This window comes from Notothenia coriiceps, unplaced genomic scaffold, assembly GCF_000735185.1.
Source record: "Notothenia coriiceps isolate Sejong01 unplaced genomic scaffold, NC01 NC01_scaffold00035603, whole genome shotgun sequence".
In the NCBI taxonomy this organism is placed as follows: Eukaryota; Metazoa; Chordata; class Actinopteri; order Perciformes; family Nototheniidae; genus Notothenia; species Notothenia coriiceps.
The window spans coordinates 112,660-130,188 of NW_011368304.1; the positions used below are offsets into that span (position 1 = coordinate 112,660).

General features: G+C 40.3%; 2 protein-coding genes across 2 annotated transcripts; both read right to left on the reverse strand.

The window, feature by feature from the left end:
• Positions 1-2,165: 2,165 nt before the first annotated feature.
• Positions 2,166-5,114, reverse strand: tnfsf13b (TNF superfamily member 13b). The gene is made up of 6 exons (XM_010791625.1): positions 4,726-5,114; positions 4,523-4,622; positions 3,892-3,948; positions 3,532-3,656; positions 3,072-3,222; positions 2,166-2,870 (listed from the first exon to the last, which is right to left on the reverse strand). Exons 1-6 carry the CDS (start codon positions 4,954-4,956, stop codon positions 2,758-2,760), a joined length of 777 nt encoding a protein of 258 aa, XP_010789927.1. The 5' UTR covers positions 4,957-5,114; the 3' UTR covers positions 2,166-2,757.
• Positions 5,115-6,047: 933 nt separating this feature from the next.
• On the reverse strand, positions 6,048-10,530 carry abhd13 (abhydrolase domain containing 13). Its single transcript, XM_010791626.1, has 2 exons — positions 10,330-10,530; positions 6,048-9,241 (listed from the first exon to the last, which is right to left on the reverse strand). Exon 2 carries the CDS (start codon positions 9,205-9,207, stop codon positions 8,152-8,154), a length of 1,056 nt encoding a protein of 351 aa, XP_010789928.1. The 5' UTR covers positions 9,208-9,241; positions 10,330-10,530; the 3' UTR covers positions 6,048-8,151.
• Between the last annotated feature and the right edge of the window lie 6,999 nt (positions 10,531-17,529).

Here is a 17,529-nt window from a genome sequence, read left to right on the forward strand (position 1 = left end):
TGCGTCCCTGCTTTTGACAAATAGGTGTGCGATTTGAGATGCTAGATTGACTGAAAATTCTAAATATTGGTCATGTTGGTAGGATTGGGTAGGCGTGGTGTTACTTGTTGGTACGTGGGTTGGGGGGGGCCCATGAGTGCTCAGTGCCCAGGGGCCCCTGGAGGTACTAATCCGGCCTTGAGAACAGATACTACACTTGATCTTAGCCAAAAGACCGAGAAGCGATGACCCTTAACGTTTGCTGCAGGAGACGGACTCGTTGTGCAGTCACCGCCGGTCTTGGTGCGGCTCTTTTGACCTGGCATAACAGAGGCGCTGCGTAATTAAAGGAGGCAACATATTTTGTACTGTGCTACTTGAGAATTGAACTCAAATCACACAAAACATTTATATATGAGGTTATCCTGCTTACTATACCTCCTGTGAAAATACATCATTTTTAGTGATGTGCCTTTGAAAAAGAAGAAAACAAATATTGGCATGTATTTTTCTTGTTTAGTTTCTGTAAGACTGTTTCAAATGACAACCATTAAAAATGTAAGGCATGTTTATTGTCAGCTCCAGCTAAACATTTATTGAATGTGTTTATCCTAATGCAAATTATGTTCAAACTATTACTAAACAGAAATGTAATCATCGTAAAAAATATATAACATTTTAAGTATGTAGGCTATGTGTAAAAATAACATTTCAGATTTTTTGTGGGTTTGATCATACAAATCTGTGCACTTGCCACATGTGTGTGAGTGTGTGAACGATACACAGTGCCAGCATGAGTACTCAGCAGGTCTCATTTCCTGATTCTCCAGTCAGACGTCTGGTTTTTCTTTTGAGAGGCGAGCCCACAATGACATCAGCTTCCGCCAACACACCAGCCGTCACCATGGCACCACACAAAGACATTTCTGGCCATGAGGGAGGGGGAGCATCATGCTTGACACATTTATAGGAGAGGTCTGTGCTCCCCACTTCTCTTATACCCTCCTTCCCCCTACTTCTTATTTTCCAATCGGTGTTTGTACAGCCGCCTGCTCTGTTTACCAGAGTATCAAAAGGCGTTTCTGACTTCCCTTGCTATTGTACCATGGGCCGGGCCTGCTCTCTTTTTTAGCCTCCCAGCCTCTCTCTCTCTCTCTCTCTCTCTCTCTCTCTCTCTCTCTATTCCACTAATGGCTACTGCTATCCATTTAGTCCATCTGAAATCTTTCTTTCCAAGGCTTCTATTTTAGACCTTTTTCTTCCCTCCCCCTCTTTTGGACTCTCTTCATGTCAAATGGAGCCATGACTCCAAGGGCAAACTGCCTAGTGAAGGAGTGACCACCCACTGGGCTTTGTCTAACTCTTTGCCCCAACCGACAGAAGGCCTACGTGTGTGTGAGTGAGCAGAGAGGGAGAAAATGGCTGGACAAGGTGGCGCGTACATGAGAACCCAAATAGTAATACATATCAATTTCTTTCAAACAAATAGTTAGCTGGCTGAAACAAAAACACAATATGCATGTTGTGACTGAGTGACTTTCAGACTGAGTAGATCCATATTTTAAAAGTAAAGGTGAGGTCAACTTGACTTGGCTACTTTAATAACAAAGGGAGACTAACATTGGGAAGACTGGAAGAAACCAAAAATAAAACAAACCAAAAATAATGCCACGATCTACATTTTAAAGAAAGGTCTATGACTAAATTCGTTTTTTTTTTCATGATGTAACAGTTTGGTTTTTGCTCTTAGCACATACGGTAAGCCAGCATTATCAGAGGATGAGTGAAAGAAAAAAATGATACCATAAAAATATTGGGTTGGGGAGTAATGTCTCTTGTGCATTTTGCCATTGATCAAAATGTGTCTGAATCCTGCCTCAGATGTTACTCTCCCTCCCTCTTCCTAAAGCTTAACATGAAGATTCATCCATTAACACCATTTCACTATTACCTCCAGGCGCCACAGGCATTACAGATTCATTGAGCAGCATCTCCTTTGAATGTGCAGACATCACCTGCCTGTACAGTTTATCTCAATCTAAAAATAGACACTTTATCCAAGTTCCACATTTCCTGCTCAACCTGAGCCACACTTGTCTCTCTGCTGCCTGGCAGGATGATCTGCCACACTGAACACATTTCCCCCTTGTGGCCAGCAGAGGAACAACATCCACCCAGATTCCAGATGATGTCATGGCTTGTGCAAGAACTCTTTCTTTATTGCATCGGAATTTTTGAGTAGACATATATAGGTTAACCCTCATTGGATGATTAACAGATGATACATCAAACAGCTGTTGTTTATGATGAAATATATGGAATAACAAAGCAGGATGGAAATAACTATTTCAGTAATGCACTACAGGAGTAGATAAATGAACTAAACAGTGTGAGAATGATACAACAATTATAATGCAGATATTGCCATGTGTGAATATTTAAAGAAAAAGTACTTTTTACAACACCTTTTCCCTGTTGTGTTGTAGAAATTACCATACTGATGAAGCTAGGTGTATGTATTTTTGAAAGAGTAAATACATATGTTATGTGACTCAGTCCTCTTCATGTCCCGTCAGGCTGAACACACAATGAAATGAGTCACACGTCTATTGTTCAGCCAATGCAGAAACGGTTGCTTTCTTATTCTTCACCTCACCTCACCTCACCTCACATATTGTCTCAGTCAGATGAGGTCACTAGAACTGTGCCTTGTTACTTTGATGGTACCTCTTTCCTGCCACAACAGCATCTCCAGGTGCACATTGTGGTTGTCACAATTTAAGTCAGTTTGACAGCACCCAGGAAGGTGGATTCTCCAGACAGGGACACGTTGGCGGTTGAACGAGGGATCAGCAGCTCCAGGTGGTCCCTGACCTCCAGCTTTACAATACCTGAGGGATGCAAATGACACTTGAGACAAAGAACTGCCTTTTTTTTTTAACAGCTTCACAACAAACATACAGTATGCAGCCAATCCCCAGACACACACATATGCTTGAGAGCTTGAATAATGAATAAAAACACTTGCTGGCTTTCCATAACAGGTGTTGTAAAACAGCGTGAACTTGGCTCTAACAACAACTCAGACTAACCTCCGGTGAAGCAGGTGTTGTAAGCGTGCACAGGGTTCATGTTCTGGATGCAGCGGAACAAGATCACATACTGAGGCTCGTCTCCCACCACATTCCTCTTCCTGCGGATCACCACGTGACCCATTGCAAAGGTGCTGTCTATGTAGTAGACCTGTTCACATCAGAAACACTGGGTTAAATATGTGGTATGATGAGGCATGGCATGTTTAAACAGTCATGTGGGTTTTATATCAATTGCTACTTTGCTGCTTATTGAATATGCATGCAGCATTTGCATGTCCTCTTCTTTATCTTACTTTTCTTCAAGGTTAACCGAAGGTATACTAAGATCAAGCACACCCTTTTTTCTGCAATGCATGTACTGTAGGCATGTTCTCTTTTTTCTGATATCTGGTGTTTGGCAAACAGACTAGCAGCACCTCCCTGTGGAAAAACGATGAAATGCCGCGAACACATGTACCTGACTGTACACAAAGTAGAATCCCTCCTCTCTGACTAATATGGTGTCTCCATCTTCCTCCAGGGCAGAGCCTCTCTTTAGTCCAGTCTGCCAGGGGATCCCTGTGTGTGGCTCCGAGTCATGTTCTGGGAAGATAAGAACATATCAGAAACCATGTCAAAGCATCAAAGATGGATACTGACTGTCATCCTGTTTCAGATCAGTTACTGGAGTCACTAATGATGGTGTTGATACATCAAGGGTGAAATATAGTGCTGTACTAATGCATACTAAATGTCAAATTACAATCCAGATAAAATGTAAATAAAATCACTATTACAATTCAGAAAACTATCATAGTCCAGATCAGGAATACTTTACCTTTCGAAAAGGTTCTCCTGTTATTGTTTGCCAACAACTGCAGGCAAGGCTGAGTTACTGTTAAAACACATGAGAAATGTAGAAATGTTCAAACTGGTCAACTGTTTCCCAACAATAAGGTACATTGCTTATTTCATGGCTGCCTCTCTTTTTCCATCTGATCCTTCCCTTTCTCCAACAAGTTCATCTCTTTGCAACAACATCTACCTATTGGAGTGTTTAATAGTTCAAGCTAATGTTGAACACACTCACGCCATTAGTTAATAGTGGATGGTTGCATAATCTCCCCACATCAGACTTCCTATTTGTCAAGTGGCTATCACCAAAAATGATGAGTCATTAGCACTTGGCTATTATACAATTTAAAACGAACAATGTCTTCTTGAGTTATGAGTTTTCGCTCATAACTCATTTGTTAGATGGTGTATGTAAAGACCTCTGAGACATTTTGTGATTTTTAGCTTCATACCTTAAATACCCCCTTAAACATCAGAAATGAAACGGGTCACCCTCAGTCGTTTTGCAAATGAACACATGGATTTGTAAAACATTAACACTCTTGTTTCCCATGAAACTAAAGGACCTGATAACGGTGGACTACCATGTTCAGGTGCAGCCTACCGTGTCTTACCTAATGTCTCTGAACCAGAGACTAATCTTTTCCTCCTCATCAGGGGAGACCCAGGTTGATGCATGGACTCATGGCTGTTTCTCCTACTAATATTATCAGTCTGAATGGACACAAAAAGCAGAAAAACAATACATGTTGGTAGAATGCTTGCCTTTCAAATCCTGTGCAAAAGAAGAGGTCTTTATGGAATAATTGTCTCTCACCTGGCTCCCATGCCTGGCCTCTTGTCCTTCTTCTCTCCTGCGATAAACCTCCGATTTAAGTCCCTCTACTTCGGCTCTGAGGGCCACCAGTTGGTACAGAGACAGAGCAGAAAGGGAGGAGGTGACGGCAGCTAGGGTCAGCAGGAAAACAGGCCAGGACAGCCTCCCTTCACCTGTCTTTTTTCCAGTCCCAGGCTCTACACCTGCCAAAACTGCCATCCCAGGGTCCATACAATTTCCTAACAGCTCACACTGACTGCATCACCAGACACACTGGCGCTCGGAATGCTGGACGTTTGTTACGGTCATTTGTGCCTCTGGCTTTACCTTATCGCCACACCAAAAGCTCCAGCAACTTCCTTAACTCTCATTTTATCCTTCAGTAGCTGGTTCCAGTTATATCTGACGGATTACGCAGAACAAATACTGTAAAAAAAAAACTGCTTCCCCTCTACTCTTCCGCTCAGCTAACCACACTCACTGCTTCCTGCCTTGACACATCTCTCTCTTCTCTTCATCCCACTCTTTTAGAAAGTTAGAACACATTCCAGCTTCTCAAAAAACAATGTGATAGTTACAAATGGAAACAAACAAGTAGGAAAGCTTGGAAGATGGTGGGGAAAATAGGGGGAGAGAGATGAAGACATTATTAATAACATTTAAATGTGACCGCTACGAGAGCCAAGACGTACTGAAAGAAGGAAGTACAACATTTCAACTTTGAACGAAAGCAAATGTAAAGGGAAAAACAAACCAAATGTGATTCCCAGAATTTAAAAAGTGAAGTGGTTACATTATGAAATCTTTAAAAAATATACAACAAGACATGCTTTTAATGTATCAATTTATTGCATGTTACAGTACAGAAAATAGAAAGTGAAAATGTGTACTTACAAAAAATGTTGTTGACATTGTTTGGAAATAGAAAAACAACATATGTAAGATGGAAAATCTCTCAAACTGACTGCGTTATGTTGAGGATAAATATGAATCATTCAGATGTCTGACTGTTCAGATACTCCATCATGTGGAGTTACTGTAAGTCATTGTAGATTAACACAAACAAACACTGTGCAGGTCCATTAGAGAAAGGAAACGTAAATCACATGCCAGCTTGCAAATGGAAATTCCAAATGATGCTAACACTTTCAACATCACTCATTCTACTCGAATAACAATCATATGAATAGATACAAATATGTTCAATAGTGCATTTGCAGAAAACCTGGTAGATTAAGAAAACAAAATGAAGACACATTCAGTTTGATTCCATTTCTTTTCATCAACAGGGTGTTGGTAAGTAATAATACATGTGGCTAGAATAAAAACCCAATTCTTTAGTTAGAATTGATTTGCTTCAGGCCAGCCACCCTCACAATTAAGTGAATGATGACGTTGAAGTTCTATATATTTCCTAAATGAAGACATGTTGTCATGCAAACAGCAGAAGTGTGGAAAACAAAGTGTGGAACTAAAATGAGTTTCTATTCACAAGGTTGAATCCAGATTGCATAATGTGCTCTCCAACATATAATGGGATAAATCTAACTCTTTTATGGATTTGACATAAGTAAAACATGTCTGAAACTGTTGTTTGCCACTGGTGGCAGTAAGTCACACATAAAAGGGAGAAAAGAGACCATCTATACAGTAATTATTGTAAAAGCACACTTGCTAGTTCAAGGCAACAATTTACATTCATTAAGCCCATTTTTCCGTTTCACATTGATGCCACGTTTGGTCTTTTGATGTTTGTTGAATTTTGTTCTGCATACTGTTTGGAAACAGTATGAAATATGGCTAAGTATATCTGTATTCGAATGGCTTTAGAAGCACTGCAGTGCAGCAGGCTGCATTTGGAAAGCAAAAGCAGGAAACAGTGTGCTAATCGTCCAGCTCTTCTCCCCCTGGAAGACATGCAAGAAAGGTTCATTAGCTCATCAAAAGCCCTCCAAGAGTAAAGCCTTTCTGCCACATAAGCATGGGATGAGACGAACACCTAGAATCCTCCGACGACAAATTAGAAAGCTGATGATGGCAAACAAATACTCACATAATTCCTTTAAAATGCTCACACTTTATTTTGAGTTCTTAAAGGATAGGCTCAGATCATTTCAAAACTATTCTATACAATACTCACATGCCATGTATTTGAGGGAGTAATTGGTCGCTGTAATCGATCCTTCTGTCTATACTGGCCATTAAGAATCCCTTCCTAGTGTGCTTAGTAGTAGTTTCGCCCTGAGTTTGACGAAATGAAAGTCATTTTCTACACTAAATCTCTTTTGGAACATTTTAATTTGGGTTGAGGAGCAGGAAAACCATTTTTTTTCACTAGACCTTATCTTGAAAAAAAGATCAATTTAATGTATCTTGCACGGACTGCAGAAGCCTTATATTTTATTTGTATTTGCATGAAAAGAGAATGTTTATTTTGTCCACCATCTTTTCTTGAACTATCTTGGATTTACTTAAGTGCATCCCGTCAGTTAGAGAAGGAGGTTTACACAGGCAACATGTCATTGTAGATATTGATGTGTTGTAGGGTACTAATAAACTTGTAGAAAACTTCTCCTATCCTTTAAATAACAAACCACAAACAGAGCAATTGCTCTTTACCAAACTACAGTAGCCAGTAGGTTGCTTAAAAGAAGCATTTTGGGCTTATTTAAGAGGAAAATGTACCTTATTCTGTTTTAACAGGATAGAGGATCAGGGTAAATATCTTGTAGGTTAGCCAAACAGAAGCACTTTGACAGGAAATTATATCTCAATAAGTTATTTTAAATAGTTAGAAGTAATATATATGTCAGAGCCACCTCAAATGTTTTGATGGCTGAATATAATTATTCAACAGCACAAGTTTTTTCTTTACGCAATTGTGCCAGACAAGATTTCCAAGTATTGCTCAGAAGATGTTAGCCGACATAACTCCAAACTCGGGTAAATCTGAAATAAAAGAAAAATGTAATATTAACGAATATATATACAGTATAGGCCTACATATCAGTGTTTTTATTTTATATGATGAGGTTAATTTTATTTCCAGTAGTAATCAGTTTAATTTCAGTAGACCCATTACAGATTCCTGTGGTAGTGACATGTCTTGCAGTATGGGCATGTATGATCTGGCTTCATTCATTTAAGGTCATAAATACATGCATTCATAGCTGCAACACAAAAGAACCCATGAGGGCATTGTTACCCTCTCTTAAAACCTTGAAATAGTCAAATTATTTAAACAAAAGTTATATTTACATAAAGTGAAAAGGTAGAAAGAGTGAAATAATATAGAAACCCACACAAGCATAAAAAGGTACATTCTTTTCAAAAAAATTGAATAAGTACATCCAAACAATTACTGTGACAGCCGTCACTTCCTCCATCTTATAATCTGGAGTCAACAGTCATCCCTGACTGCTTATTTCAGATGATGGTTACACTAGATGAGGGCTGAGCACTCTCCTCGTGGGCGTGGCTCTTCATCAGGTCTTTAATGAACTGCTCCAAAGCAGCGAAGTAGCCTTGACACTGCCACGTGTCGTTGTGTGTGCCCTCTGGAAAGATAGCCAGGCGTTTAGTCCGCGCAGGGGACATTTCATACAGTTGTTTCATCATGACTGGTGGGATGAGCTGGTCCGACAGGCCGGACACGAACAGCGAAGGCATGCGGCACAGCGCCATCTGTCGATAGGACAGGAACTGATTCCTATAGCACCACAGGGGCAGCAGGCGCATGGGTATGAAGGAGAAGAGCGTCGCTGCCATGTGGGGGATGCTGAGGAAGGTGTTTTCAACAACAATGGCTGCTACGCGGTGAGGGTTGACTGACGCCAGGCGCACAGCCACAGCACCCCCCAGTGAGCGGCCGAACAGAACCACCTTTGTCTTATCCAGATCGGGGCGGGTCATGACATAGTCCAGAGTGGCCTCTGCATCCAGGTACAGCCCATCCTCACAGGGCTCCCCCTCACTCTTTCCATATCCACGGTAGTCCACCAGCACCACATTAGCTTTCAGATTGACCAGCATGAGCAGGGCGTTTGGAACCCTGTGTCCAATATTACCTGCGTTACCGTGGAAATAGAGGATGGTTGGTGGAGCAGAGGAAGTTGGGCTGCTTTGATTGCCAGAGGTGGCCCCGGGAGGTGTGTCGCCTCCTGTGTAGCGAAGCAGGATGAGATTAAGCTTCACACCGTCTTTGGTGCGAATGTACACATTCTCATGAGGGATTCCTGTTGGCATGGGAACGTAAAGTCGTGAGGAGGAGGGCTGGTCAGGGAAGTAGAGGAGCACATCCTGAAACTTGTAGAGGATACCGGTCACAGACGCTAGGATAAGAGCTAGGAGAAAGAAGCCTCCATAGAGGTGGAAGGTGAGGATGAGAGCCAAGAGTGAGACTCGACAAGCACCCCAGGACCAGGAGGCCAGAGTCAGGGTACAACGCTCCACTGCCGCCCACAGCCTCCAGGGTTTCTCCATGGCGACACAAGAGCTGAGTCACTGGACACACACTCTGCAAATAAAGAAAGAACAAAAGGAAGAGTAAAAGGGAGGTGCTTCAACATGAATGTACCTGATTATAGAAAGTATTACTAAAAACATGGTAAGGATGTACTTATGCTGGCCAGAACATGTGGTCCACATTAAAATCAGTCAATTCAATGTGTTCGTAGTATATGTAATTAACAACGAATGACATATACCCTTCATAGGCCAAAGTGATTGTTAAAAAAAATGTTTATTTAGTGCATCAATGCAAAACCCCAGTGTATGTCAATTTGAGAAAAAACTAACAAATACTCACATTAATGCATATAAAAATTACATATCTGGTAAATATGAGATACCGGGTAGATTAGTTCGTTTAGGATTAAAAACCCCATAATCAAAAAGCCCCCTAGCAAACTATTCAACTTCTGGGAACAACACCGTGCATCTCCATCCTGTGTCCAGGGCAAAACAAATGCTACGTGCCTGATCTCTGATCACAACCATCGCTTGTCTGTCAGTGAGTTAAACCAACAACAGGGGTGGTGGCCACTAAATCTGGATGAACTGAAACTTCACCTCATCAGGTGTGGTTAGTAGAAGTGGTAGGGCTTTCCAGAACCAGGAACAAGCACCACCAACGGGAATACGTCAAATATACGTTAATGTTGCTGAATACAACATCAGGATACATTTATCAAATAAATGTAAAAAATACAAGACTAAAACAAAACATCTCTTGACCCCACCCACAAGGAAGAGATGTTGACAGCTGCTAGCAGCCTGGTGAAAAGCACCTAAAAGCAACGACTAACGTTAAGATAGCTATGAAAACTAGCAATATCCGGCAAACGATAACTTAAGTTTAACATCACCGACAGCATTTATGGACTGTCAAGCCGAACTGTTTCCGAAACGGCAATATACCAAGCTTTGAACTGAGTGACTATAAAACCGAAATCTACGCTAGCTAGCTCGCTTAGCTCTGTAACAAGCATGCTAACTATCAAGCTAACCTATCCTATGACAGCTCCCATTGCGGCTAATGCTAACAGCACTGTTTTATTTAGCCACCTATCTCTTCAATGATTAGCAAAGTAGCCACATACTCACCCTTCTCTCATTTTTAGAACCTCAGCAGCATGAATATTTCACAAAACCGTAACACATAGACAGCCAAGTTGCTGTCATGCGGCTATGTAGCAGTTAGGTAAATTACAGTGAAAGTTAACTTGTGAGGAAGCAAGGTGAATAACTGTCGACAGGAACCCGGCTAGCCACACAGCTGGTTAGCATTGCTAGTGTATCCCTAATAAGTTCCGTGTTGGTTGGGCTATGCAGAAGAAAGGTTCCTTCTTCTCTGATGTTCAAAATCAGTTAGTGTTGCATTGCTGCCATCTTCTGGAGTTAGTTAACTCCTACAGTGTCTGGTGGGTGCGTTTATTGCCCCATCAGTCAAACATCTAGTCCACATCCATCATATTCCAGTAGTGTTTGGATCAGGTTTGGATCCTGAAAGTGTTTATAAGCACCGGTTAGATGCTGGGTGTGCCGGTCAGATAACGCTGTCCTAACTTAATGCAGTCATTATAAGGCTACCAACTTATTTTTCTCTCTTTATTCATGTCAATGTGTTCCCCTTATCATCTGATCCTAGTTGCCCATACATTTTTTTCTTCTGTATATTATTTAATTGCCCTCTGATTTGTAAATGGTGGTAAATATGGTTGTCTGATTTATTTTTATTTTTTATACAGCTTACTTCTAGTTTGTTTCTCATTAACTAGAGTGCCCTTATGAGCATTATCATCATCAGCTTTATTTAAAGAGACTATTGGTCACTTTTTTTTAAAAGACATACAACACTCAAATATAAATAAAAAAATGCAGTTATACCAATGTTTCCACAGAGGTTACTGGTATCGTACAGCACTGAGACACGGATTTGAAAGCAGCATAATGAGTTATGAGAAACATTCAATCGATGAATTTGTACATCAGATTTCACAATAATATTTTTTTTAAAAAGCTTTTAAAAACTGAAAAGCATACAGTTGTTTTCATAAAGGTTTGCTGAAAAATTAGTAGGCTACCCATTTAGCTTGACGCAGTGTTGCAACATTTTGAAAATACAGAGAGCAGCAACTACTTTTACACACTGGGTGTTAAAGGTGAGTGCTCTTTAGTTTAATTCAATTTTGCCCACCAGGTGGTGCTATAGGAGAGAGTATAATCCAGAAAATCACTAGGTGAAGGTTTATATTTACAGGTTATGAGTAAAATACCCACATTAAAGCTAGTGGGCTTTGTGAATAATCAATGCTGGGTTATAATGCATGAACAGACAGGGTCTATAGCTATCATTCATGCATGACATCAAACGTAAAAATGAAGTGGGGGTAAGATGGTGATGTTGATATAGGCCTACAAGAAGGAACACTGGCTACTTAAAAGCTAGATTCCAAGAAAATCTATTCTGAAGGGTAAGACTGATGTAATAATTGTGCTTCCTACATCACAATTCTAATATAATTTGTATCTTGAAAGACTATGTTACCCTGCTGCTTTGATGTCAACCACAAAGAACGTATGTGAGGGCTTGGTGGAGTCAGAATTGTCACATCTCACAGTCTATAACTGGGTCAAATTGTAAATATGACAGCCAAAACACCATGCTGACAGGTGGGATGCTGAGAGAAATGTCCCTTGATAAAAGGACACCGAGGGCAGAAAGCATATCAACATGTACACAACATCTCAGTATACTTGCATGGGATCATCTACGTATTAGGCTCATCAGAAGATAAAAACAAGACATTTGAATATTATATGTTGCTGTTTTTTCCTCTTTTCATGTTTACTATTTGTGCTGCTGTATTTAACATCTTGCTCTCTCAGTGTGACCTTGGAGGAGACAGACAGATTATGTGCAGATGAGACAAGCACAGCTGTTGGCTGTTCAGCTCTATCCTTGAGGTTCTTTGATTTGATTCAAGTCAGCATAAAAACCCCATGAAGCACTTTATATTCTGTTAGATTACAAACATAATAGGCTACCAAAATATAATCACCTAAAATAAAGGCAGTGTGCGAAAGCATATGCTAAATCTCTAGTATTTATGTCGAGGCAGATGTGCTGATGCTGGCAATAAGGAGCTGTATAGCTGCATTATCGATGCAGGTAAGGATATGTCTGCTGTGCCTGCTGTGCTTCTTTGGAGGAGGTGGAAATGATGTGAACAGACTTACACAATAACATGTGTGCGATAACAGGTCACATACTGTAGGCAGGTGGACTAATGGTCATCTTAAAATAAAGATGTTAATCTATATTATGGTTAGCTCGAGGACAATCTACTGGGCAAACTGCAGGTTTTGATATTCAGGCCTAATGTTTTTTGACATTTCAAACAAGCAGCAACACAAAAGCTTTTGGAATATGTGCATAATGTTCTTTATTTTTCATTTCTGTTTGCAAAACTCTCTCATACAGTAGCTCAGAATTCGGTTGGAAAATGTCCCTTAAAGGGAAAATGCATGGTTTCTTTGAACTAAATGAGAATTGAGGATGAAGGACTTTTTTGTTCTCTTCACTTAAACAGATTGACTTCAAGATTACAGAATGTCCATGTTCAAACTCCATTTGTCATGCACATTCTGTAATCAAAATGGTAATGATACAGAATCATAGTGCTGTGGCCTTTTATACAGCTGCAGCCCTGCCTGTTTGGAGGTGCAGTATCTATAGTATGCATGGCAGGCAGGAATGTGCAAACACACACCAGCACACACGTCTCTTTGGGTTATAGGGACTGCTGCATTCTGATGGATTTGCCTTTTAAGAGACTGACAGCTGGCAAGTTCACTCTCTCTTACCTACGACTCAATTACCTTTGACAAGCCAGTCAAAACATCTATTACACACTCACACACGCACACACATTGAAGCTCTTATACACACATATACATACACACTCTGGAGCTGAAGTCGTGTATCCCACGACTCAATTACTGAAAATATAGCACTCCAGAGAGCTGGAGGGCCTGAGCTCAATAATACAGACCCAGAGCTGCAACAGGACGGGGGGAGACTCTGATGACCTCGCCGGGAATATCATATCATCAGGCCAAAGGACACGCTTGTCATTCACCTCACGCTGTGCACCCAATTGATACACATTGATTTCTCCGTCAGTCAGCATCTTTTCTGACTGGTGCTGAGGCTTTATATCTCACTGTGTAGAGTTGCTGTCATTGCATTTTTGCTGGGTATGTGAAAGACATAGTTAAGCTCATCTGACATCATCATGACTGATGCCTCTTTTGATGTGCAAGTCACTGGATGCCATGCTCTGGATGATAGATGTGGTTTCCATGGCTACAATGTAAATGTGTTGTCACCTTTTGAGACAGAGCATAGCTTTGAGTCAGGGAGGACAGCTGCATAATGGCAACATTTCATTTTAAACACATCACAGAGGAGGGGGCAGAAACAGCCAGGAGGAGTAACTTGTTTTTGTTTATTTATTTATCTTGAACTATCTCTGTGTCTGTGGTAAATGCTAGACGAAAACCACAACTAGAAAAAAAAGACATTACATTTACAGGTAATTTACTGTAAAGTGATAACACACACCTGATATCGATTACATTTTCTTTTACAAAACTAGAGCTTAAGCAGAAGATTTGAAGGATTTCTGGAAATGGGTTGTCCCCAAAGGGAGCAGCTAAACTGTATATCCATCTTGGTAACAACTAGAGCCTATTTACTGCCTTTCATCACCACTCTGGACTCACAAAGCTCTTTCCCACTGTGCTGTTGTTCACCTGCAATGTTGTCATAGTATATAACATCTTATTAAGTTTGTTCTTATGTACTACAAAAGACACCAGGCAATCAATCCTGATTCTACTCTAAGCTCTCTACAAATGAAGCATACAAAAGCTAATATTTATCTATTTATTATTTCTATCATCCTTCAGAAATGTCACTTTTTCTTCAAAGTTGACCTTTTTTTTGCCTCAAATGTTAAGTTGTATGACTGCACCTTGCACAGATCCAATGCTATTTCTGTCACACACACACACACACACACACACACACACACACACACACACACACACACACACACACACACACACACACACACACACACACACACAGCTGGTAACAAAGTAAGAGCTGCTGTAACTCTTACAGCTTTTTTTTGGTGACAGTAAGGATGGTCTAATGAGATTATACATTGTACAGTGATGGCCTAATCAGCTGAGGTCTACCTGGCACTGTGCCTATACAGTCAAGTGATACAGTACATACAGTACACTATGCCTGCCAAGAATAAATTGGGTGGAAATTGCTGCTACGTCTCAGGCAGCAATTAGGCAGCCTCCTGTAGCGTGGAGGCAGACATTAAATAAACCCTCATTTCCCTTGCAAATAAACCTTCTGTCTTCCCTATAGTATGATCATATCTGTCACTCTAATTAACCTGCAAATATTGCGTTTTGAATACTATGTGTCCGTGTATTGATGTGAAATTTGCGACCTGTATTTAAGTATAGGGAGTGGTAAAGAATTGGTGACTTTGAGGTTAAAAGAAAAATGCCACAAAAAGCCATACAGTGAAGTAATGAACAAGTAACAGTAATACAGAGGGTTCACAGGTTAAATGGATACATTAATGAAAGAAAATCACTGCTTTTAGTGTAAAACAGTGAAGAATGATAGGTAGGAAGAGTGATTACCGCTTCACCAAAAACACTCCTGTCATATCTGCGGCAACTTTTGGGTTCAAGATGCTATCTAAGCCATCATTAATCTCCCGGTTTTGCTCAACCTCCTGAGATGGTAGAGATAAATAATCAGCACCTTTGGCATTTGTGCCAAAAATAAAGATGAAAAGATTATTTTCAGAGAAGGTTTTCTTTGGCTCTTCAGCCATCTGAATAGCTTTCAGTGGTAAAATTAGCTGCCAGAGCGTATTAATCAAAGCTATGACAGTTTCGTATCTTAATAATATCATGGTGGTGGAGAAGTTTTAAACAACGAGCAGGAAGACAATCAAGTCTGTATTTTTGAAACGTTCCCAAGATGAAAAATATGAAAGATATAATATTCACGACAGAAATGCAATAAAAACATCTGGAAAAACCGTGCACCCGAACCCAACTCCAGATGGTTATCCTTCATTATTCGTAAAACACTTGAATCCATCAATCTTGTTATTTATTTTCCTGTCCAAGAATCATCACTCGAACAAACTCACATCTGTTATACACCTCAATTTGAATCCACTTCATACTGACGCACAGTTAAAGGAATAGATGGACATTACTGTAAATGAGAAGATCAATACTACTCCTATTACTGTAAGCTAAATCCAGGAGGACCATTAGCCAAGGTTAGCTAGATAGCTTCCTTTGAAAGTTCAAACTATGCCCAGTAACACCTCTTAAGGTCACTTCATTTGCTTAGAGGAAGACATTTTTAACTTTTGTCAGAGCTAGTCTTCCTCTTTCTTTTCTACTTCCTGTCTTAATAGTGAGCTCATCACCTTCTGTTTCAGCTACATGGACATTAGAGTGCTATCGATTTTCTCGTCTCCCTCAGAAAGACGAATAATCATAGTTCATGTCAAACTATCCCTCCGAGGCGATAACCACCTCAGCTGCCACCACCAAAGTATTGCTCATCTTCATCATCATTATCCTCCTGTTAACCCCATTTACAGTCATATATTAACAGTCAATTTGTGCCCAGAGCTCATCACATCGGGTAAGGCCTAAACACGTGTCTGTGTGAAGGACATTTTATTTTTAAAGGAGGTGCAACCATGAAATAGTCTCAGCAAGCCCTATTTGAAAAGTGCAATATCAAGGGCATTCTGTAATTACAATGTGTTAAATTTAGTCGATGGAGACTTCAGTCTCTGCAGAGAAGTAGAACCAACTGTCCTTGAGAAATGCAGCCATTGTTTAAGGAAAGTAACACGGTTCCTAAATATGGGGTAATCTATAGGATTCTATAATCTATATTTTTAGTTGTTTTTGGGGATCGCTCCTGACTGAGCTGATACTAGAGGACATGTAAACTATGGTCACCAGTAGAAAGAAAACAGGGTTTTCGTCCAGATTAAAGGTTACCGTTTTATCTTGTGGGGAGGGAAAGGCCATCTTTCATTTCTCATTTAATAAATGTGTGTATTTGTCCAAGCGAGTGTGGCTTTGCATTATTTGAATGAGCAAAAATGGTAAGTTTAAAAGAGAAGAAGCTTATTCTAAATATAGGTTTTTGACCTGCGGTAACTCGATACTTAGAGCTGATCAGAAAGGCTGATTATTTTTCAAATTACAGGTGTTAAAGTTCACACATTTAGAGCACTTAAAAAATAGATCCTTATCTTTAAGGTAACGTTTCTATTAGATTATGACTTATTTACAAAGGAATTAAATCACATTCACTCTACAAGCCTGCTGTAATGCACAAACAGCAATAGATTGAGGGCTCTTGTAAACACCAAGTAAACACTGTCATTTACTAATGCATGCTTTTATTGCTCCTTGAAAGTAATGCTTCATATAACTTATGTGGGAGAGCAAGGTAGTTATTCATCAGTGTGTGTGTGTGTGTGTGTGTGTGTGTGTGTGTGTGTGTGTGTGTGTGTGTGTGTGTGTGTGTGTGTGTGTGTGTGTGTGTGTGTGTGTGTGTAGGTCATGCTCTGAACTTAAGGAGTTCCTGGACAAGAGTGTTGCAAATAAAGACTAATAGCCCAGTTAAAAGCAAATAAGCCTACTAAGTCTGAACCGATGCTTCGTAGGCGCCGCAGGCTTAACAGTTATCCATCCAATTAAGATCTTGTTTTGCACTCAGTGGACTGACTGACCAATGCTACCTACCGTTTGCACCTCCATTAAGTACTTAGCCAGTCATAAAAAGGTGGCTGCTCTAAAATTAGAGTAAATTATCTGGGAGTAATCACAGCACAGCATGACATTTTCACACCATGTCATATTTACCAATACACACTTGGTACGCCAGGTAGAAAGGGCACAGAGAAGGTTGTGTGAAAAGGTACTACGGTGAGAAGAGACAAGAATGATTTAGAGGAAGGGCCAACATACAAGTCCAGGTAGTGATATATGTGTCTGGCTTCCTACATCCCCCGCTTTTTACTCACATGACATGACCCTGTAGTAAGTCAGTGTAATAGCCATAGCTCAGGGAGCCTTGTGATTTAAAGATAAGAGTTTCGTCCCGAGAATCTCCACACTATATCACTGCTTCCCCTCCTCATCTTCGCCTATGTATCTCCA

Excerpts from the sequence above, each read along its gene's own strand:
- tnfsf13b (XM_010791625.1), bottom strand. The coding sequence starts at position 4,956 with ATGGACCCTGGGATGGCAGTTTTGGCAGGTGTAGAGCCTGGGACTGGA. Across the intron at positions 3,657-3,891 it reads CAGGAGAACCTTTTCGAAAG|AACATGACTCGGAGCCACAC; the intron begins GTAAAGTATTCC and ends TTATCTTCCCAG. Across the intron at positions 2,871-3,071 it reads CAACACCTGCTTCACCGGAG|GTATTGTAAAGCTGGAGGTC; the intron begins GTTAGTCTGAGT and ends TGCATCCCTCAG.
- abhd13 (XM_010791626.1), bottom strand. The coding sequence starts at position 9,207 with ATGGAGAAACCCTGGAGGCTGTGGGCGGCAGTGGAGCGTTGTACCCTG.